This window comes from Erythrolamprus reginae, chromosome 2 (genome assembly GCF_031021105.1).
Source record: "Erythrolamprus reginae isolate rEryReg1 chromosome 2, rEryReg1.hap1, whole genome shotgun sequence".
NCBI classification, from domain to species: Eukaryota; Metazoa; Chordata; class Lepidosauria; order Squamata; family Dipsadidae; genus Erythrolamprus; species Erythrolamprus reginae.
This window is the reverse complement of record NC_091951.1, coordinates 236,575,726-236,598,770: the sequence shown is the minus strand read 5'-3', so window position 1 is coordinate 236,598,770 and position 23,045 is coordinate 236,575,726. Positions and strand designations below refer to the sequence as shown.

Here is a 23,045-nt window from a genome sequence, read left to right as displayed (position 1 = left end):
AACATATCAATGAAAGAATAGAAGAAGAGATATAGGAATAGAAGAAAGGTATAGGAGATATAGGAGAGTAATAGGCCAGGGGACGGAAGGCACTCTAGTGCACTTATACTCGCCCCTTACTGACCTCTTAGGGATCTGGATAGGACTTCAACTCCCAGAATTGCCCAGCCAAAGTTGCCAGGGTTGGAGACCTGCCCTGATTCTAAAAAGATCCTCGCCGATAGTCTCCCGCATTAAATCGACACGAAGATTTCCTCCACTTCTGAAGCTCAGGAGAAAAAAAAGGAACTGGACCAACGGACAGCTCCTCCCATTGGCTATTTGAAGAAACGAAGCCACGCCTCCCCAAAGTCCAACGCTGCAAACCAACCGCCACTCTTCCTACTTCGGCTTGATGATTGGGTGAGGTTTTTTTTTTTAAACTTTCTACTTTCTTCGCTAATCCCGCCCTTTCCGCCGAGGATACTGCCTTTTGTTTGGATGGAAGCCGGAAACGGTTTTATTGTCCGGGAATTTTAAACTTTGGGAGCGTTGAGTTGGATATAGTGGGTGGCTATCTGGACAACGGTATGTGTGTGGTCCCCCTCCTTAAGTACTATTACCCGCCTCCTTTTGCAGTATGTATCGCTGGGTGAGGAGGTTGGTTTTGGTCATTTTAAATGTCTTTTCTACTCTTTTTGCTGTTTCGACTTTGCCTTGTTAGACACTTGTGTTTGCAGCTGTACTGAGGATTCAGAGGCGAGTATAGAGAGAAAGGCTCGTTTTCTGCTGTTTTAAAAAAATATTGCAGGAGCTGTAAAACGAGGGCTACAAAATCTGGATGGCTGCTAAATTACAACAAATAAATTACAACAAAGGTGTCTGCATCTCCTTCGTGCCGCTCGGTAGTTGTCTGTATTTTTATGGCAGCTTCCAGCATGTTGGGTTGTTGATATTCGTGATATTCATCATGTCAACTGTGGGGTTGTTGTTTTTTTCCTTCCAGAAGAATGTAATGTATGCTAAAGTGACTGAATCTAACAACGTGACTCTTTCAAGGTGATTTGTTATCTAAAATAAGAGGTTGAGTCCAGATGTTAAAACAGCTGTTGTAGGGGGTAAAAGCTAATAGGATTCCATCTTTTATTGCTTCCTCTGCGCTCTAATTCTTTAGGATAAATAAACAGCTTTTATTCTTTTATATGTGGGCTTGATACATACATGCATGGGTATATGTGTGTGTTTTTGTGTTCATATTATATAGATAGACACAGAGAGACAGACAAAGAGAGGGGTGATATTTGATTATATAGAGGGACCAAAAGAGGGATTATTTCATACTTCCCCTCACACACATTAGTGTGTGCATGCATACACACATTAGTGTGTGCATGCATACACACATAATGCATGGGATAAGTATTACAGAAATATTTGTTTTTGTTCAGTGTATTTCTTTGCTGCCTTTTAAACCCTCAACCTTTCCAAAACATACCCTAAGTAATAAGTGCTGCAAAATTTAAACACGTTAAGACTGCAATACAGCTTTACTTATCTAAGTGTATAGTAAATGCCACACACCTTTCTCAATCAAGTATAGGCTGGTTTTAAAGCCTCTTTAAAAGTATCCATAGAGAGTAAGCCAGCGGTCTTAAGTTCATATTTACAGTAACTGCTGAACTGCAGTGGAATCATCTAATGTGACGTTGATCTTGTTGATCATAGCTTTTATTCTAGTTTTATAAGGTGTCAACAATGTATGTGGTTACAAATTCATACTTTTCTATGGCGCTTCCTGAATAAGACCCAGCAAGAGCTCTGTTTTGCAAAATGAGACTGGATCCACATTTACACCAAACTGATATACTGCTTACAAGCTGAATTCATGTAAGATATTAAGTTAAAACCAAGGACTACTAGATATGTATGCTGTAAAACTTTAGATAATCATTCAATGTCAACTAACTATAGCAGTTTACCACAATGACACTAACATGTCAAAACATAACTAACATAACATGTGGCTTCATCCATTTTCATTGGTTAGCTTTATATACATGTGACGAACACTAAAATTCCCATTTACCTGGAGGAACTGGGTTTCAAAACATAATGATGCAAATTTTCTGTGGAGAATTTATATGAAGAAAGCACATAATACTGACAATTTTCCTAAGTTATGGCTTGTTGATAAATTGGACAAAAGGTAGAAAGATCTCCTGAGTAAATTGTTACTGTCTATTCCTTAAGTGTAAATCATGCTAAGGATTCTGAATATGAATTTACTGGTTCACAATTACTTTATTCTCATGTTGCCAACTAATATGTGGTAATATGAATATAACATTTCTCCATTTATTTCTAATCAATACAATCAAAAATCCCTTTGTTCCAAGCATATTTTCCAGCTCTTGCCCAGATAGATCTTTACCAGACAAAATAGAGCCCCAAATGAAATGCTAAACTAGACTCCCTGAATTAAATCAAATAAGATAAATGATATATGATCAAAAAGCAGCCTTGATTATCTGTTCCTTGGAACATTACAGAAAACTGCTTTAGTGTTTGAATTATGTTACTCCGAGGTTTATGATCACAGATTTAAACATTGTGAAGTACTGTATTTGTTAGTTGCCTGGTGATTATTTTTATTTTTTGTTAATTCAGCTCAAAATGATTATTTTGTGTTTTGTTGTGTCGTTCCAGAAGACACGATTTCCATTTCAATATGGCTGTAGAAGACTATGAGGAACTTCTCAAATACTATGAAATTCATGAAACAATTGGAACAGGTATGCTCCACAATATTTCAGACAGGTGAACAGTAGGAAATATATCAATCTCGGACCCATGTATAAATTTCAAAGTAGAACTATTTAAACTTTGCAACTTTGTATTCTATTTTTTGGTCTGAGTTTTCCAATGAAGATTTCCATATCACCAATAAGCGTATTTAAAACACTGTAGGTGATTGTTGCAATGTTTTAGCTTTATTTTCAGATTTATTGCTGATTCTAGATGTATTAATTTATAAGCTGACCCTACATTATTCCATTAAACAAAGCAACCTATGATTATTCCTAAGAAAAACATCTACATTTTTATATTTCTCTAGTAATAGATCTGTAGTCTTACCATTTTTTCAACATTCTCATACATTGATTTCTTTAAGGACACATTTATAACATTTAAATTTAAAAACCATAGCCAACCCTTGAGTCCCTCACTTCCATTTCTTTCCAAATCATCACTTCTATCTGAATTCTGTTCAGTGTGCTGGAAGCACCTCCTTTAGCTCTGTTCATCCCTAAACATATCTATCAAAATGTTCCTACATTTTCTGTCTTTTAAAAAGATAAACCATTCCTTGCTCTCTTTGACTAGTCCTTGCAATATATTTTTCTGTATCCTGTTTTTTTATGTATGTAGTTTGCCTGCCAGCTGTCAGAACTTATACATTTCAAATACATATCATCTCAAAGAGATTATACACACTTAGGTTCAACATCTTAACACGAGAGAGGGTACAGTATTTGTCATGTAGGTACAGAAAGATTCCCGCAGTTCTTTCATGAAGATTGAAAAAAAAGTTCCTTTAAATTCCTTTAAATGTGAGCGCCCTGAGTCCTTGGAGAGGGGCGGCATACAAATCAAATAAATAAACAAACAAATAAATAAATAAATAAAAACAAGGCAGAAATAACTGGATTGAGACTGGAAACAAGTGGAGTTCAAAATCTTCCCAAACATCATAGAACACAAAGCAGGAAAACTATTTTAAGAGTCTATTCTTTCTACGGAAATTGGTTATAAGCCTTATGAGGTCTTTATATTTGGGGTTTAGATTCTTTTTCCTTTCCTTTTTTTTTTCTTTTTTGCATAGTGTTAAGATTAAGATTCTTTAATTCACTGCATAAATTAGAAAACTGGGTTTTAATGTCAGCTTTGACTCATACTTTACATGTGGCCCACTATTTAATCTTAGTTTCTTCTTTAACATCAGTTTGTTGTAATGATGATGATAACTGCAATTTTGGAATGGGGAAATATTATTTGTAGTGGTTTAGTATTACTCAAGATCCATTCAAGGTACACAGAAGAGGTCTGTTCAGAGTATTATAGTGTGTTGCATTTTCATTTTTAATTAAAGGTTAGTTAATTCTCTGATAACCTGAACAGCTCTATATTTCATTATTCAATATATTAATATTAATATTTCTCCTTTAAAAAAAGAAAGTTTTATTTTATTTTTGTGTAATTGGAGGAGAGGGGAACAAGAGCTGATTAGTCAAGTGAATCAGTGCTATGTGGTCAGGAGCTGGTAATATCAAAATATGATGTTTTGTTTTTACCTTTTTATTGTCAGAAAGAATGCACAAGTAGTACAAACTTTATTTTTCCTTTACACACCAGTGGTTGAGAGGATATCAGATGACGTTCCTCTGGACAATGGCTTATGGCAGTGGAAATAACCACATCACCAATCTAAAACAGTAGGCAGATGGAGTTCATTTAACAAACTTAATTGGTTTGGCAATATCACCACTAAGCAAGAAGTTGCTAAGTGGGAAATCACTTGGGCGCAACTGTGCCCTCTAGCTGAAAAGAGACAAGACTACTCAGCTTCACACCTGTAGCTGTTGTTTCTCTCCTAATCACCCCCTTGCACTTTGGAATGCTCCAATGCCCGCTTACTGAAAACAATGTGATTGTACCAGCAGCTTGTGGCTGGGAGCCACAGTTACACTATGTAAACAGATTCCATTATGTAACAGTACTCTCTTGAAATAGTTTCTTCAATCTCTCCACTCTGGGGTGGAGATGAGAAAACAAGCAATGCCTCCTTTGCCTGACCCTTCCCGTTGTGGGTGCAATGGCAATGCTTGTGATGTGTTGAAGAACAATCAGCTTATTTTCTTGAAAAGTGAAGAGTCGGGCATAGGAGAGATTGCAGGCAAAATTGATTACTTTTTCTCTTCTTATCCCCCACCATAGAGCAGACACGTTGGAGAGAAAGGGCTCTCAAGAGTGTAAGCTGTTTGCTCTTCTACACATAGAAAGCAACATGATTGCACTGATAACCTAGGGCTGGGAGCCATGGGCATGTTATACAAACAGTTTACAGTACTACCTTGAAAGCCTTTCTCTAATCTCTACACTGCAGGAGAGGAGATCAAGCGATTTCTGTAGGCAGCCGCCCCTTTGCCTGACCTTGTCCTGTTGCTGGTGTGATCACATTGTTTTCAGTGTGCAGAAGAGCAAACAGCTTGTACCACTGAAATCCCTTCTCCAATGTTTCTGTTCTGCAAAGGAGGGAGAAAAAGAAGGGGGGAAAACACTAGTTAGGTAAAGAACATTGCACACTGATTAATAGAGATCATATGACTGAGAGGGCGGCAAAGGTCAGTCACAAATTGGCAATAATTTTTTCAGCAATATTGTAAGTTCTACCAGTCATTGAAGGAATGGTTGGTGATCAAAATCCTATTGGTAAAAACAGTCCCTTGAACAGGTGGGTTGAAGCTTCTAGCCCTCTACTCTTCAGACTCGACTCTTTTGCTATGTTGTTTTCTGCAGCAAAAATTCTCTGAATGTGCATTTTTTCCATAGTTTATTTCATTCCCTCAAATGCATTTTTCTAGAATTTGCATCAATATAACATCACAGACTTTAATATCATTCCATAGCATAATTCTTTTAAAAATTTCCCCACCAGTTTCTGCATTCATCCTTGTTTTCAACATTGCATTCATGATTTTGGAAAACTTACCTTCTAATATGATTTCATACATGATTTGAACTTTTTTCTTCCTGCAATCATTTTGCTTTTCCAACCATTTTTTTTCCAAATCTTTCCGTGTCTGCTTTTTTCTGAAAATGCACTTGACACCACCAAAAGTGGACTTTACCATATCCAAAGCCTCTTATAATCCTTCATCATCTTCAGTCATTCTTTTTAATCAACAACAATTTTGCTTTTGGATTTATATTCCTTCTGTTGCACTGTTTGTATGAATGGATTTATGATTAAATCATGATTTTAAAACAGATTTCCTCCTAAGGTAAACACTTATGAGTGACTTTTTCTATTCCTATCATTGAGCAGGATATTTTTTTCCTTCCTGTGTAGAATGCAATCAGAATGTTGCATAATTTTCTCAAAGCACATCTCTGGTCCTTTCATCATCACTGTTCACTAGAACATAAGATGCGACTATGACCCAACTATAGATTCCTACTTTCATGTTTACCCACAACACCTACATAATCACAATTCATACTTTCTTGATAAACAGTTTTTGATTCATGAATGAAACTTCACCTTCATTTCCTGCATTCACAACTCCATCTTAAGTGATCAGGCTGTTTTTCTTCAGATCTTGTGCATCCTCTCCTGGGGCTCTTGATGCGCTCTAAGCTTGGTTATTTTCTTGCAGACCTTTCATTACTCAAACTAGGTAATATCCTCTCCCTTTTCCTTAGTTTTACAGATATTGTTAATGTTTTTGTTGACCATTTATTATTTCACTCCAAATTATTATTATTATTATTATTATTATTATTATTATTTATTATTATTTATTATTATTTATTATTATTTATTAGATTTATATGCCGCCCCTCTCTGTAAACTCGGGGCGGCTCACAACAATAATAACACAATATATAACAAATCTAATAATTAAAAGTCACTAAACCCCCTTATTAAAAGAAAACATAAACACAAACATACCATACATAAACTGTATAGGCCTGGGGGAGATGTCTCAATTCCCCCATGCCTGGCGGCAGAGGTGGGTTTTAAAATGTTTACGAAAGACAAGGAGGGTGGGGGCAATTCTAATCTCCGGGGGGGGAGCTGATTCCAGAGGGTCGGGGCCACCACAGAGAAGGCTCTTCCCCTGGGTCCCGCCAGACGACATTGTTTAGTCGACGGGACCCGGAAAGGCCAACTCTGTGGGACCTAACCGGTCGCTGGGATTCGTGCGGCAGAAGGCAGTCTCGGAGATATTCTGGCCCGGTGCCATGAAGGGCTTTATAAATTCCAAGATGTCTGGGCCTTTCTCAAAGAGTTGTAATTTTGTGAGGGCATTCTAGGGCAGCAGTAGCATCATAGAGGTTACAGGAATAGAATCCTAAGCATATTGGAGGAAGATCTGCTTTGCTACAAGAATAATCTGCAGATTTAAAGGTAAGACACTATTATGAAATAGAGGCTATACTAGGCATATAGCTGAACAGATGCTCTAAGTAAGGGCTCCTTTGTTAAATAGTCACAAGCTGTCCTTGGAACAGAGATGTTTTGACCTAACCAATAATTCTACATAATAATCACTGTAATCAAGGCAGAATTGAATATAAATGCTAATTATGAATCATGGTGGGCTTTTCTTTTCCTTACTGTAGGTGGCTTTGCAAAGGTTAAATTGGCTCGTCACTTACTTACTGGTGAACAGGTTGCAATAAAAATAATGGACAAGCTGACTCTGGGGGTGAGTTTCTAAGAAAGGGAATATCAGTTTTATATGTACAAATACTGTTTCTAATCATACAGCTCATTAATTGTGGTTTTTGGCCTAAATGATTTGGAATCATAGGGAATTTGGAATATGTTAAATTCTCTTGGGCCACATTTTTCATTAACTGAGATGAAACATTTGGCATTCTGTTAATGATATTTAGACAATAATGCTAGTTGGATACCTCTTAATGGTAGAATTGCATGTTGGATACAAAAGGCAAACTACTGTAATCCAAAGGTCAAATTATCCACCTCTCAAAGACTTGATAGGGAAGACAAATAAGTTTCAAACCACGGAATTATTTCTCTGAAAGATGAAATAGGCCAGGATAATTACTCTTATTCTATTGGAAACTGAAGTGGTGCCCCCCAGTCTTTTCCAAAATAAAGTTCTGACTCCAGAAACTATTTTCTCTTTTAGTGTCATCAAACTAAATACCGTATTTCATAATATTTAGCTCCTTTTGGGAACACAGCTGGTCCCAGCAGGATGTAGACTATTGAAGGTCATGATATTTGAGGAAGATGAGCTGGCCCAGCCAGCTAAATTAGGCCCATGGTCTGGAGGTTTGTGATCCAAACCATATGTACTGCATCTGATTCTGCCCAGCTGCTTTCATTAGGCTAGATTGCCTTTATTTCAGATTCTTCCTTCCTTGTCAATGTTTTCCTTTTAAAAAAAAAATAGCCGTGGCCCAATACGTGGTGGTGTTGATAAAGTGATCTTGATAATTGTAGAAAACACGGTTTGCGTATTTTGATGGCCAAACCTCATTCTTGATTAAGACCTTTTTGTCCCTCAAGCTAGCATACATTAATTCTGAATTGGGAAATGAGGATTGATCAAACATGGACAATGGTTTTAATGATATGCTTTTTTTCCTGAAACCCTGAGAAAATACAGTGGTACCTCAAGATACGAACCCCTCGTCTTACGAACAACTCGTGATACGAACCCGGGGTTCAGAAAAATTTTGCCTCTTCTTACGAACTTTTTTCGAGTTACGAACCGGAGTTCGGAGACTGCTGGGAAGCGGCGTGGCTGTTTTAAAAGGTGACAGCTGGGCGGCGGGGCTTCCCAGAAGCCTCCCGAACGCCGGTTCGTAACTCGAACAAAGTTCGTAAGAAGAGGCAAAATTTTTCTGAACTCGGGGTTCGGGGGGCTTCTGGGAAGCCCCCCAGGCCGGCTGCGACCTTTTAAAACAGCCGCGCCGCTTCCCAGCTGTCTCCTGAAGCCGAACGCCAAAGCCGAACTTCCGCGTTCGGCGTTCGGAGACAGCTGGGAAGCGGCGTGGCTGTGTTAAAAGGTCGCAGCCGGCCTGGGGGGCTTCCCAGCACCCCCCTGTTCGTGGGGGGGTGCTGGGAAGCCCCCCAGGCCGGCTGTCACCTTTTAAAACAGCCGCGCCGCTTCCCAGCAGTCGCCGAAAGCCGTTTTTTTGCGGGGGGTTTTTTGGTTGCACGGATTAATTGACTTTACATTGTTTCCTATGGGAAACAATGTTTCGTCTTACGAACCTTTCGTCTTACGAACCTCCTCCTTGCACCAATTAAGTTCGTATCATGAAGTATTACTGTAATTGTTTTTTCCATGTAGCATCTGAGGAATGGTGCTCAAAAAGCTTCTTTCTCCTTGTCTTGACTTTTACCTTTGTGTTGGATTAGACAAGTATTTTTCAAAACCGACAATTTTAAGATGTGTGAGCTTCTGCCTGGGGAATACTGGGAATTGAAGTTCACACATTTTAAAGTTGTCAAATTTGAAAAAAAAACCATTCAGTTAGACACAAGAACTAGATGAGACAATTTGCAGAGAAATTTTTACTACTGTAGAACAAAAAGAAAGCAGTTAAAACAGACTTAAAGATAGGCAGAGATGAAAGAGCAAAATAGTTCCTGTGCACACAGCAATATTGGAACACAAAAGGCCAAAAATGGGGGGGAGGGGGAGAAGTGAGCAAACAAATGCTTTCATCTTATTTATTTTGACGTAAAATGACCTGGAGATGGCATGAATCTTCCTTTTTTTAGGATGACTTACCTCGTATAAAAACTGAAATTGAAGCAATGAAGAGTTTAAGCCACCAGAATATCTGCCGTCTGTACCATGTAATTGAGACACCAAAGAAGATCTTTATGGTTTTAGAGGTAAGATTGAAAACCTCATACATTTTTACAATTTACATCTCAATTCTGTTATACTAGAGGAATTGCTATGGGTTCTTGTAGCTGCCTGGTATATTTATAAGTTTCTTTAGGAAACACTGGATTTATACATTCATAGCAAATAGGCTGTTGGGCTTCTGGGTGAGGATTAGACATCCGTGCAATTATTTATTTATTCATTTATTTATTTAGGAGAAAATGACAAGATGTTGTGCAACATAAAGAAAAAAATGAAATTGATTTAGTTCTTTTACTGATGAAAATTGAAAAATGAGATTTTATTATTTGCCAATAAATAAAACATGGGATATGGAATGAAGAGATTTTGGTTGAAATATTAGTGTTAAGTTATTGAAAATGTTTGTACTTGTCTTGATGAATGGGAAATCATTTATTTCTATACTTTTCTTTTTGTTTTGTTTTTCTTTTTTATAAATATATTTTCCTTCTCCCTCTCCCTTTTACTTTTTGAATTTTTCATTTACTTTCTTTTTAAAATATTTCTCTTAGATTGAGGATTGATGATAGAGGTGTAAGTTTATTTAAGGAAATTTCAACTTAAATATTCCATAAGAAGAAACAGTATATTTTTTTGACAGACATTCAGACAGAAAAAGTTCACATTTAGCTAAGATAAGTTGGAAGAGCTGATTTTTAAACAGCAAGATTCAGAATCTATGTGTTTTCTCCACGCAAGAGATTTTGTGGAAAAAATTCAAAGAATTGAAAGAAATGCAAATGGAAGGATGACAGGTGTGAATAGAATAGAATAACAAACGAAGAGATTTTTTTTTCAAAAACAAAAATAGATGCAGGGAAAGCAATTGATAATTTTATTTTCTTGTTTAGAGTTTTGGAAGATACGTATTTTGGAGATACTTACTAGATATTCCATATTGTGAATTTGGAATAGCTATAATCCCCCAAACACCTATTTACTGTGTATTCCCCAAAATAATACATGTCCCCATATTAAGGCCAATCAGGCTTTCAGCTCATGAGCTGAAATACCCATCCCTTCAAAATAAGCCATTCCCAATTATTTTGCAGGGGAACATAGAAACATAGAAACATAGAAGTCTGACGGCAGAAAAAGACCTCATGGTCCATCTAGTCTGCCCTTATACTATTTTCTGTATTTTATCTTAGGATGGATATATGTTTATCCCAGGCATGTTTAAATTCAGTTACTGTGGATTTATCTACCACATCTGCTGGAAGTTTGTTCCAAGGATCTACTACTCTTTCAGTAAAATAATATTTTCTCATGTTGCTTTTGATCTTTCCCCCAACTAACTTCAGATTGTGTCCCCTTGTTCTTGTGTTCACTTTCCTATTAAAAACACTTCCCTCCTGGACCTTATTTAACCCTTTAATAAATTTAAATGTTTCGATCATGTCACCCCTTTTCCTTCTGTCCTCCAGACTATACAGATTGAGTTCATTAAGTCTTTCCTGATACGTTTTATGCTTAAGACCTTCCACCATTCTTGTAGCCCGTCTTTGGACCCGTTCAATTTTGTCAATATCTTTTTGTAGGTGAGGTCTCCAGAACTGAACACAGTATTCCAAATGTGGTCTCACCAGCATTCTATATAGTGGGATCATAATCTCCCTCTTCCTGCTTGTTATACCTCTAGCTATGCAGCCAAGCATCCTACTTGCTTTCCCTACCGCCTGACTGCACTGTTCACCCATTTTGAGACTGTCAGAAATCACTACCCCTAAATCCTTTTATTTTGAAGTATTTGCCAACACTGAACTGCCAATACAATACTCAGATTGAGGATTCCTTTTCCCCAAGTGCATTATTTTACATTTGGAAACATTAAACTGCAGTTTCCATTGCTTAGACCATTTATCTAGTAAAGCTAAATCATTTACCATATTACAGACGCCTCCAGGAATATCAACCCTGTTGCACACTTTAGAGTCATCGGCAAATAGGCAAACCTTCCCTACCAAACCTTCCCCTATGTCACTCACAAATATATTAAAAAGAATAGGACCCAGAACAGATCCTTGTGGCACACCGCTTGTAACCTGACTCTGCTCAGAATACTCGCCATTAACAATAACTCTCTGATGTCTACGCTTCAGCCAGCTGCAAATCCATTGAACTATCCAGGGATTAAGTCCAATCTTCACTAATTTATCTATCAGCTATTTATGTGGAACCGTATCAAAGGCTTTGCTGAAGTCCAGGTAAGCAATATCCACGGCACCACCTTCATCCAACACCTTTGTGACATAGTCAAAGAAATCAATGAGATTAGTCTGACATGATTTACCTTCAGTAAAGCCATGCTGAACTGGGAGCCACTCTTTGTGGTGGGCACCCTTTGGGCCGATTAAATAAAGTATGTACAGTGATCCCTCAAGTATCGCGAGGGTTACGTTCCAAGACCTCGCGATAATCGATTTTTCGCGATATAGTGGTGCGGAAGTAAAAACACCATCTGCGCATGCGCACCCTTTTTTCAATGGCCGCGCATGCGCAGATGGTGGAGCCGGGGAGCGACTAATATTAGATAAGTGCAACTAATACTGTATTAGATAAACATCTATCTAAATAAATAAAATACAGTAAACATCTCGCCGCTTGTCCATTCGCTCGTTCGTCCGTTTGCTCGCCGCTCGTCCTTTCGCCCGCCCGCCGCTCGTTCGCCGCTCGTTCGTCGCTTGTCCGTTCGCCCACCGCTCGTTCGTCCGTTCACCCGCCCGGCCGCCCGCCGTTTGCCGCTCGCCTGTTCGCCCGCCCGGCCGCCGTTTGCCGCTCGCCTGTTCACCCGCCCGGCCGGCCGCTGTTTGCCGCTCGAGAGCAAGAGGGGAAGAGATAGAGAAAGAGAGAGAAGGAAAGAAAGAGATGAGAGAGGGAGGAAGAGAGTGTGAGAGAGGAAGAAGCAAGATAGAGAAAGAGAGAGAGAAAGAAAGATGAGAAAGGAAGGAAGACAATGAGAGAGAGGAAGAAAGAGAGAGAGAGAAGAGTGGAAGGAAGAGAGAGAGAAATGATAGAAAAAAGGGGAGAAAAAAAGAGAAATGAGAAAATGATTGAAGCAGAGAATGACAGGAAAGAAAGAGAAAGAGACAGAGAAGTGACTCTTGGTGATGATGTATGATGTCATCGGGTGGGAAAAACCGTGGTATAGCAAAAAAACCGTGGAGTATTTTTTAATTAATATTTTCTGAAAAATCGTGGTGTAGCGTTTCGCGAAGATCGAGATCGCGAAAATCGAGGGATCACTGTATATGTATTTTTCTGTCCCAATCTCTCTTCTGGCTGGCTGGCAAAGCCATTGTTTCCTTTCTATTTTGCCGCCTGTGGACTCTGCTTGGAAAGGCTAAGGCAAGGATGCTGGGCGAGATTGTCCTTCCTTTTCCGCTGCCTGCATGCCCATGGCCGAACTCGCGCGGGTCTTTAGCTGGGATGGGGAAAGGGTAGGGTGAGGGGAAGGCTGTTTGGCTAAGCAAGAATCAAACCGACAGGTGGCAGCCAATCAGCACCACTTTCCCAAGCCACAGAAAGCAAAAAGCGAGCCAGCAGCTTTGGAGGTAATCCAGAACTTGGGATCCTCTCGATCACACTCTCCCCCTGGATTGGGAGCAGCTGCGCAATGGGGGATACAAGTCACCTTCTCTTTCTTCATCAGCCCCGCCCCTCCATTTCTGTCTGCCTTTTTAAAAAAATCTCCCCTCCTCCGCTTCTCTTATAGCTCTTAATGTTCAACTGTCACCAGTTAGGGCACACCAGCTAAGATAAGGTTTTGAAATAAAACAACCTATCCCCCCTACCCCACTCATCAGTTGCGGTGGTTTAGCCCAGAATGTTTTTAGTGCAAGCTACCAATTTTTTTAAAAAAAAGGAGGAGGAGGGAAAGGAAGGGGAACATCCTCGCCCCAGCGCTGGTTTGCAGCTGCATGCCTTTTTACCTTCCTTTCTCCTCCTTGCACCCCACTCATGAACGTCAGCGGCAAATCTTGGTGATGCTCCTCATCCTGGGGGCGGGGTGGGGTTGTGCAACCTGTAGAGGGGGCTGTCAGTCAGATCCGATTTTTATCCAACTCCCTGCTCAAACAGGAAAACCTATACCATTTCAGACACATGTCTGTCCAATCTCTTCTTTAAAACTTCCAGTGATGGAGCACCTACAACTTCTGGAAACAAGTCGTTCCACTGATTAATTGTTCTAACTGTCAGGAAATTTCTCCTCAGTTCTAGGCTGGTTCATAAGTGGATGAAGAAAGCAAAGCAAAGAATCTGTCTGACTTTGCCCTCCCTGGATTACTCTGTCTCTTTTGTTGAACAGGAGTGATATGCTTTTGGTTCTGGGCATGCCCACCGTTTATATCAGCTTCATGTACCAATAATATGGAACCAATCGACCGATGGAACAGCTTGCCCTCAGACGTTGTGGGAGCTTAATCACTGGAGGCTTTCAAGAAGAGACTGGGCAGCCATCTTCAGAAATGGTGTAGGGTCTCCTGCTTGGACAGTGAGGGAGGGGAGGATTGGACTCGAAGACCTTCAAGGTCCCTTCAACTCTATTAATCTGTTCGTATAACCCTTGATGTTGTGGTTAACTCTGGCCCAGCTCCTGCCCCAAGGACTGTGGATGTGGGGGAGACATCCACATGCTGCAGGCCTGTTTTGCCTCCTTTGGAATCTGCTGATGAAGGCTCCTCTGACCAAGAAGACATGAGTGATAGGGAGAAGGAGAGTATGGCAGACAGCTTAGAAGGAGATCAATTATCTAGCTCCTCCTTGGATTCAGAACAGGAGTTAATGATACAGCCACGCATGCGGAGAGTGATGCATAGGCAACAACAACTGAGAGATTATTATCAAAGAAAATGAGGCCACCTGTGGTTGGGTGGGGCTGGGGTAATTAGTGAGGCTGCTATAAATAGCAGCCTGTGGGTTTGGCCATTGTGGAGGATTATCTGATAATTGTGTTTCGTGACTGCTTTACTGACTTTGACCTTTTGTGTGCTGATTTTCCCCCACTTTGAAACTAAACCAGAGCAAAGGTTGTTTCATTTTGTGAAAGAAGAAGGACTGTGAATTGCCTCACAGCTGCAAGCTAAGTATCACAGAGCTGATAAGGGACTTGTACAAATTACCAGTTTGTTTGGAGACTAGTGCTCTTTGCTATACCAAAAGAGGGCTTAGTTTAAGTGACTTTTCATTATAAAGAACATTGTTTTGAATTTTCAAACGTGTGTGTGTCTGAAATTTGTACCTGTGAATTTTTTGGGAGAAGTCTACCAGAGAGTCCGACAGAACACTTGACAAATTTAATGAGTGGGGTGTGTCTTTCAGCTGTCTACTAGGACTTGGAAAAGAGATTCTGTTAAATGCAGATTGTTTTTCCTGTCCTCAATGGTTTTTTGGAGAGCCAGCAACATTGCATTTTTGGTTTTATTTTGTTTGCAATTCCAAACAAGCCAATATTCGCCCAACCGCCATTGCTCTTTTTTTCCTCTGCAGTACTGTCCAGGAGGAGAGCTCTTTGATTACATCATTGCAAAAGACCGCCTAGCTGAAGATGAAGCACGCATTTTTTTCCGTCAGATTGTAGCTGCAATTGCCTACGTACACAGCCAGGGATACGCTCACAGGGACCTCAAACCAGTAAGTGTAGACAGCAGTAGCCTACTGTTTCTGGAATAATCAACCAAATCTACATTGGCGCCCAGATGGTCTTCACTGCTGGCTCTTGGTTTTATTTCTATTTAGAAGCCTGCAGCCAAAGGGCTACATGACTGGTTCAAGTCAATTTATAAAAAGCCTCACTGCCAACACATCTGTTGCTCCTTGGCTGGAATTAGTGCCTTCTGGGTTCAAGGCTCTCTGATCTGCCACCCATGGGCCTCCATGTATGTCTGCCTAGTCCAGAGGTCCCGAAACTTGGCAACTTTAAGACTTGTAGACTTTAACTCCCAGAATTCTCCAGCCAGCCTAGCTTTCTTACTAAACTTCCTGCTTTTTCTTGGCTCCTCTCTGCCAGCACTTCTCCATGCCCATTTTTCCTCATTCTCTACTTTTAGTTTTACCTAAAGCCTACCATCTTTTTCTCATATTTTAAAAAACTAGCTCTTTTTTTCCTTGGTGCTTGCTTCAAACTTTTCTTTAATTTCTTCTTCCTTTATGTCCCCAAGTCCAGTGTCTGTTGTCTCTCCCTAGAGCAGTTCCTCAACCTTAGTAACTTTAAGGTGGGCAGACTTCAAACCCAGAATTTCAATTCTGGGCGTTGAAGTCACACATCTTAAAGTTGCTAAGATTGAGAAGCACTGCCCTAGAGAAAGACTCGCATTTTCTAGACTTCTGGGCCCTCCAAAACCTTTTCCTACATCTTTACATTCGCTCTCTTCTCTTTTTTTTTTCAAGATCTCAAATTTCAGCTAAGCCAGCAATTTAAGTTTTGTATGTATAGATGTGCATTTGATTGAGCTGAAGCTTGGGGATTCTTTGGAAGAGGCCGCCTTTACTGCCCATAATTACTCTTATTGTGTACTTGTTCTAACCCCGTGATGGTGAACCTATGGGCACGCAAGGCATTGCCCTATGTCAGCTCCAGCATGCTTGTGCACACTGGCCAGCTGATTTTCGGCCTTCCAGAGAGTGGGGGAAGGTCGTTTTCACCCTCCATGGGCTTCAGGAAAGCCTGTGGAGGGCAAAAAACAAACTTCCAGTAGGCCCATTGGGCCATTTTTTTATTTCCCCAGCAGTAATGGGCAGCCAATTTTTTTACTGCCACACTGTGGGTGTGGCTTATTTTGTGGGTGTGGCTTGATGGTCATGTGACTGGGTAGGAGTGGCTTGCTGGCCATGTGACCAGGTGGGAGTGACTTTTTATTTATTTATTTATTACTTAGATTTGTATGCCGCCCCTCTCCGAAGACTCGGGGCGGCTCACAACTTGAATGATCATCATTGTTTAAGTGAACTGTTAAGTCCTCAACTTACAATCTCCCCAGTGTCGCTCTCTGGGCGGACATTTTGCTTCGCGTTTCCTGTGCTCTCCTTCCTGGGTTGCCCCCCCACCCCGCCTCAGGCTGGGTAGCTAGGCGAATGGGTGCCGATCAGCTGTTGAGAAAAGAGGGGGGAGGAAATGGGCCCCCTGCAACTCCTGTCGGTGCTGGTCTCCCTGCCGTTTTCCGAGGAGGAGGATGGGAGGGTGGGATGGCCAGCTGGAGCTGGGCACACAGCTTCATTTATGTTGTGAGCCGCCCTGAGTCCTCGGAGAGGGGTGGCATACGAATCAAATAAACAAATAAATAAATTTCCACTGGTAGAAGTGTGTTCCACCCCATCCTGTCTGCTGCCCACCCCTGCTCCCCAGGCTTTAGGAAAGTCTCCAAAGACTGGGGAGGATGAAAAATGGTCCAGTCAGCCAACTGGAAGTCCGAAGGCTTCATTTTGGCCTGCATGCATGCGCGAGAGGGGCAGCAGGGGGGATTGTGTGTTCATTTTTGGGGGAAGAGCATTATATTATGAGTGTGGGCACACGTGTGCACACTGTCACGCTCGCACGCCCTTTTAGCACCCAAGCAAAAAAAAGCTTCACCATCACTGTTCTAACCTGTCATTGTTCTTTTAGGAAAACTTGTTGATTGATGCTGAGCATAATTTGAAGTTGATAGACTTTGGTCTCTGTGCAAAACCAAGGGTGAGTATAAGCTTAATTTTGCTGGGATTTCTTTGCCTTCCTGCCCCAAAAACTCAGACAATATTAGTCTGAATAAAGAGAGAAGTCTGTAGTTTCATCTCCAAATAGATCATACTTATACAGTATTTGCTCATGCATTCTTTTTAGATTCTTCTTTCCCACTAGTGCGCTACCGAAAGTCAGTCATCTGTGTGACAGAAGTTTAGTGTCTTTGTTTCCAGAGAAAGAGAATTTTGTATAATGGTTAAGGCACCAGGATAGAAACTGTGTGACCGTGAGTTATAATCCTGTTTAGGCCAGCTGGATGACCATGAGCCAGTCATTTTTCCTCGACCCCCGGGAAGCAGGCAAAGGGCACATTACTTCCAAAATCTTGCCAGGAAAACTGCAGAGATTTGTCTAAGCAGGGGTAGGAGACAATACTGACTTGAAACACCCCCCCCCCCCAAAAAAAAAGTTTCAACAACTGATCAAATGTTTAATAGCAAAACACAATTTTGTTTTAGAATATCTGGATCTTGATCTCAAATCTTCCAAAGTTCTTTTTTCCCCCTTACAATTTAAATGTATGGTTTAAAAGTAGCTATAGAAAGCAAAATAAAAACAAAATTCTGCCATAGTTTCAGGCATTCCCACACCTCATTTAAGCATTGCTGTCACCATAGTCATGTCATTTAATTACGTCACATTTTCACTCTAGAATTATATACAGCTTCACGGTGTTTTACAGCCCTCTCTGACAGAGTCAGTATACTCCCTGCATCAATCAGAGTCCTCATTATACTGATATGGGAAGGATGAAAGGTCCAAGTCAACCTTGAGTCGGTCAGACTCATAACAACAAACCTCTTTTTAAAAAAATAAAAAATAACTTGTACTATTTTCCTGTGATGAAATCTTTCTTTTCTCCATTCTGAATGCACAAAGACCAGCCGCAACTTGCACATGCAGTAGCCTCTCATTAGCTGAATTTTGGGTTGCTTTAAGCACAACATGGTCTCAATTTGCACGAAATTCAAACATTCCATTGTTTGAACTCCCACTCAAGGCGACCTACTTGTATACTCGTGTGCATATCAGATAAAGGCAGTAAAGACACGAAAGACAAATTGCGTTGATGTCAACGGCTCTTAAGTCTGACAAGTCACTCTTCCTCTCTTAGGAGCTCAGGTGTTCATGTAGACAAGATCTACTCAGTTTCAGTTTTCATACAGGGATGACCCGCCTGTTCTGTGTTGTGGACTTTGCTTATTCTTTTTGTTCCTTTCGTAGGGGGGTCTGGATTACCAGCTGAACACATGCTGTGGAAGCCCTGCCTATGCAGCACCAGAGTTAATTCAGGGCAAAGCTTATATTGGCTCAGAGGTATTGTATTAGGTGCTTTGGCATCTAATTTCTTTTTTTCATCAGGTTTTCCTCCCAGTGTACCAGTGTATAAATCTAACAATGTTAAAAAGGGATAACCCTAGAAAGCCACGATTACCGTATTTTGCGGAATATAACACATGACTGCACCCCATTGTATAACACCAACGCGATTATTAAATTTACAGACAGTACGATAGTGGTGGGGCTCATTAATAAGAACAGTGAGTCTGCTTATAGAAGTAAAGTACAAGGGCTGACATTGTGATGTAAAAAAAATAATCTTACACTTAACATAAAAAAACTAAAGAACTGATAATTGATTTCAGAAGGAAGACAGTTGTACATTTAACATTGTATATACGGTAAATAGCGAGGAGGTGAAGAGGGTTTGTAGTTTTAAATTTCTGGGTATTCATATCTCAGAAGACCTCTCATGGACTATGAATGTTAACATGCTTGTGAAGAAGGCACAAAAGAGGCTGTACTTCCTGAAAATGCCCAGGAGGATAGATCTATCTCAGCATCTATTGTTGTGCTATTATCGCAGCACCATTGAGAATGTCCTGACATACGGCATTCTCACATGGTATCAGAGGAGCGGATAAAAAAGCTTTACAGAGAATCATTAAAACTGTCCAGAATATCATTGGGCTCCAGCTACCAGGCCTGGATGATATCTTCACATCTCGCTATTCTAGGAAGGTGCATAACATTCTTAGAGATTTTTCTCATCCTGCTTACAATCTTTCTGGACTGTTGCCTTCTGGCAGAAGATACAGAACAATTAAAACTTGGACCCCACGTTTTCTGAATAGTTTTTATCCCAGAGCTATAATTGCACTTAACAATGAACTAAAGGGTCACTATCTGTGAGCTGCTGGACAGTATTACTTGGTCCATTGTGTGGATGTTGTGTGGTTCAGGGTGGGAATTTATGGTGGGTTGGGAATGGTTTGGGGGGATTGTTATATGTTGGGACTGGTCTTTGGCGTCAGGTGAATTTCGTTGGATGGGTATATTGTGTGTATAGATACAATGAAAATAAAGTATGTATTTATTTTTATTTATAAGATGCTCCTGTTCTCCCCCACCTAAAAGAGGGTGGAAATGTAACACACCAAATACAGCCATTTTGCCCCCCCCCCCAAGCCCTGTTCCTACATCCCATTTTGCAAAAAATGGGCCTGTTTTTGCAAAAAGCGGGGCACACAGAGGGTTTAGGAGGCCTGCAGAGTATTCCTGGGGGCAAGGAGGACAAAAACATTTTTTGCTGGCACATCTTATAGTCTGAAAAAATGCGGTATATATAGATAGGGTGCTTGTCGTCCCCCCCCCAAATATATATATATATACAGTGGTACCTCGGTTCTCGACCACAATTCGTTCCGGAAGTGTGGTCGAGAACCAAATTAATTTATCCCATAGGAAATAATGGAAATGGATTTAATTGGTTCCCAGCCCATTGACTTGCTGGGAACCAATTCAATCTACAGTATTTCCTCTATTTCCTATGAGATAAAGATCTGAAGGGACGGGGTGAGAGGGAATGGGAGTCGGAATCCGACACGCCCCTCCTGGCCACCCTCTTAACAGCCTCCCAGTCTCTACCATCTAATTGCTCCAAGCTGCAGGAAGGGTAGGGCTGGCTGCAATACTGGCAGCTTCGGGGGGCTCCTTTCCTCAGCGGTTCAGTTCATTACCTCCAGGCAGCTGCCCCAACTTTTTCTTTCCCGGTGGTGGCGGCTCCGGCGGCTTCCCTTCGAGGAGCAGCAGCGGCGTCAGGAACGTCACGTGATGAAGGGAAGCCGCTGGAGCCGCCGCTCCCGGGAAAGAAAAAGTTGGGGCAGCTGCCTGGAGGTAACGAACTGAACCGCTGAGGAAAGGAGCCCCCTGAAGCTGCCGGTATTGCAGCCAGCCCTACCCGTCCTGCAGCTTGGAGCAGTTAGATGGTAGAAACTGGGAGGCTGTTAAGAGGGCGGCCAGGAGGGGCGTGTCAGATCCCGACTCCCATTCCCTCTCACCCTGTCCCCTCAGATCTTGTGGCAGCTGGTTTGCAAAGTTGCCCTGGTCGCACATTTCGGATAGTAAACAAAATTTTCTGTTCAGTATCCGAATTTTTGTTTGGATACTGAAGCAAATTTTTGCAGAAAATTTTGTTCGGTATCCAAAATGTACGAAAACCAAGGCGTTCGAGAAACGAGGTACCGCTGTATATATTTTTTCTTTGGTTACTGGTCACCCTATTAATGCTTCAGCTTTTCTCCCTGTCTTCTCTTCTTCAAAGATTCTATACAGGTGGTCCTTGACTTATGACTGCAATTGGGAACAAGTGCTAAGCAAAGCAATTGTTAAAAGAAGCCGTGCTCAGTTTTATGACCTTTTTGCATCAATATTTTTCATTTCAATTTCAATTCAAATGTTCATTTGAACATTTCTGAACATAATGAAATGAAAATTGAAATGAAAAAAATTATGCTTATTTGTTAATTTTGCTCAGAAATGGGCCTACCCCCCGACGGCTGTGTGCAATTATTTCACTTTATATATATGTACCACTGCCAGTTTAAAAAATTTTGAATACCGTTGGCCTTTGTATACTAATTTGAACATTTCTCAACATAATGAAATGAAAATTGAAATGGAAAAATTTATGCTTATTTGTTTATTTTCGAGTATAAGACCATATGGTTTTATACTTGAGTATAAGCCTACTTGAGTATAAGCCTAGTTTTGCTACCGGAGCTGCGGTTCCCATAGCAAAATGTTGCTCATCTTATACTCAAGTATAAGCCTAATCTATATAGAAAGTGAAATAATTGCCAAAGATGGTCAAAAAGTTTGGAAATGGCAGGCCAATCTATATATAAAGTGAAATAATTGCACAAAGCCGTGGGGTGGGGGAGGCCCTTTTCTGAGCAAAATAAACAAGCATCATCTTTTTCATTTCATTATGTTCAGAAATGTTCAAATTAGTATGCAAAGGGCAAGGGTGTTGAATTTTTTTTAAATTGGAAGCGTTACATATATATAAAGTGAAATAATTGCACACAGCCGTGGGGGGGGGGGAGTCCTTTTCTGAGCAAAATAAACAAATAAGCATCCTTTTTTTCATTTCAGTTTTCATTTCATTACGTTCAGAAATGTTCAATTTAGTTTTCCAATGCCAAAGATGGTAAAAAAAGTCAGACTTTGCAGCCTAATCTAGATGAAAATGAACAAAATTTCACAAAAACAGGGGAGGGGCTTTTATGAGCAAAATAAACAAATAAGCATTAATTTTTCCATTTCAGTTTTCATATCATTGTGTTCAGAAATGTTCAAATTAGTATAGTAGCAGAAAAAGTATTCACAAAAACCATTCCAGTAGCTAGAACCAACCTTTTTATACTCTGGATCTAAAAGGACCCTGAGGGTAACAAGTGTAACTTTTTTTGCCCAGCAAAAACTAAACACCCCCCCTCCCCCGGCAAAAAACCCACCACCCTTAGAAAGAACCCCTCAAATGAGACAAAGTCATGGAATTTCAAGTTTCAGATATGCAGGGAAATATTTTTACAGGGTCTCAAAAATCGTTTCAGGTCTAAAAAATCGTTTCAGGTCTAAAAGGACCTGAGGTTAAAAAGCTCTGTTTTCTTCCATTGACTGGAAAAGAGAAATTTTCTTCTGCTAAAAAAAATTCCCACCCTACTGGCCTTCCGAAAGCCTTGAAGACCTGGCTTTGCCGGCAGGTCTGAAAAAAGTGACATGTCGGTTTTTCACACTTACAAACTTTGCAGCATCCCCACAGTCACATGGACAAAATTCAGCTGCTTGGCAAGTGGTTCGTACTTATGACTGTTTCAGTGTCAACGGGGAAGCCAGATTGACTTGACAAATGGGGTCATAAAATGGGGCAAACTCACTTAACAAATGTTTCACTTAGCCTCATAACATTTTTAGGGCTCAATTATGGTTGTAACTCGAGGACTACATATATAGTCTTCTGGTTCCTTGGGGTGACATGCTCGACATCTTAAATATCGTGCACAGAATTGTTGAATCTTGATGGTTTGGCAGCCCATTAAGCATCACAAGATTTTAGCTAGTTTGTGTTTCCGTGTTCTTGGTTGAAAGTGACTTGAAACTTGTTTCCCAACAATGGGATGTGCTTTCGTTTTTAATCACTCGATCTTTTTTTTTTAAATCATCCCAGGCAGATATCTGGAGCATGGGTGTCCTTCTATATGCTCTCCTTTGTGGATTTCTACCGTACGATGATGATAACATGATGGCACTCTATAGGAAAATTGTGGTACGTATCCCATTTTCAAGATCCAGGCCTCTCTGTTTAAAGAGGGACTTTT

At 40.5% G+C, this 23,045-nt stretch overlaps 1 protein-coding gene across 5 annotated transcripts in view; it reads left to right on the top strand.

Moving 5' to 3' along the window:
• The first annotated feature begins 264 nt into the window (after positions 1-264).
• Positions 265-23,045, top strand: part of MELK (maternal embryonic leucine zipper kinase) — a 44,584-nt gene continuing 21,803 nt past the window's right edge. Inside the window, exons 1-8 of one of the 5 annotated variants that reach the window (XM_070742271.1) lie at positions 265-402; positions 2,686-2,771; positions 7,387-7,472; positions 9,530-9,646; positions 15,153-15,296; positions 17,266-17,334; positions 18,607-18,699; positions 22,895-22,993. In XM_070742271.1, the coding sequence (XP_070598372.1) occupies positions 395-402; positions 2,686-2,771; positions 7,387-7,472; positions 9,530-9,646; positions 15,153-15,296; positions 17,266-17,334; positions 18,607-18,699; positions 22,895-22,993 (702 nt within the window). In that variant the 5' untranslated portion in view covers positions 265-394. The other 4 variants (XM_070742272.1, XM_070742273.1, XM_070742270.1 and 1 more) reach the window with 4 other exon arrangements.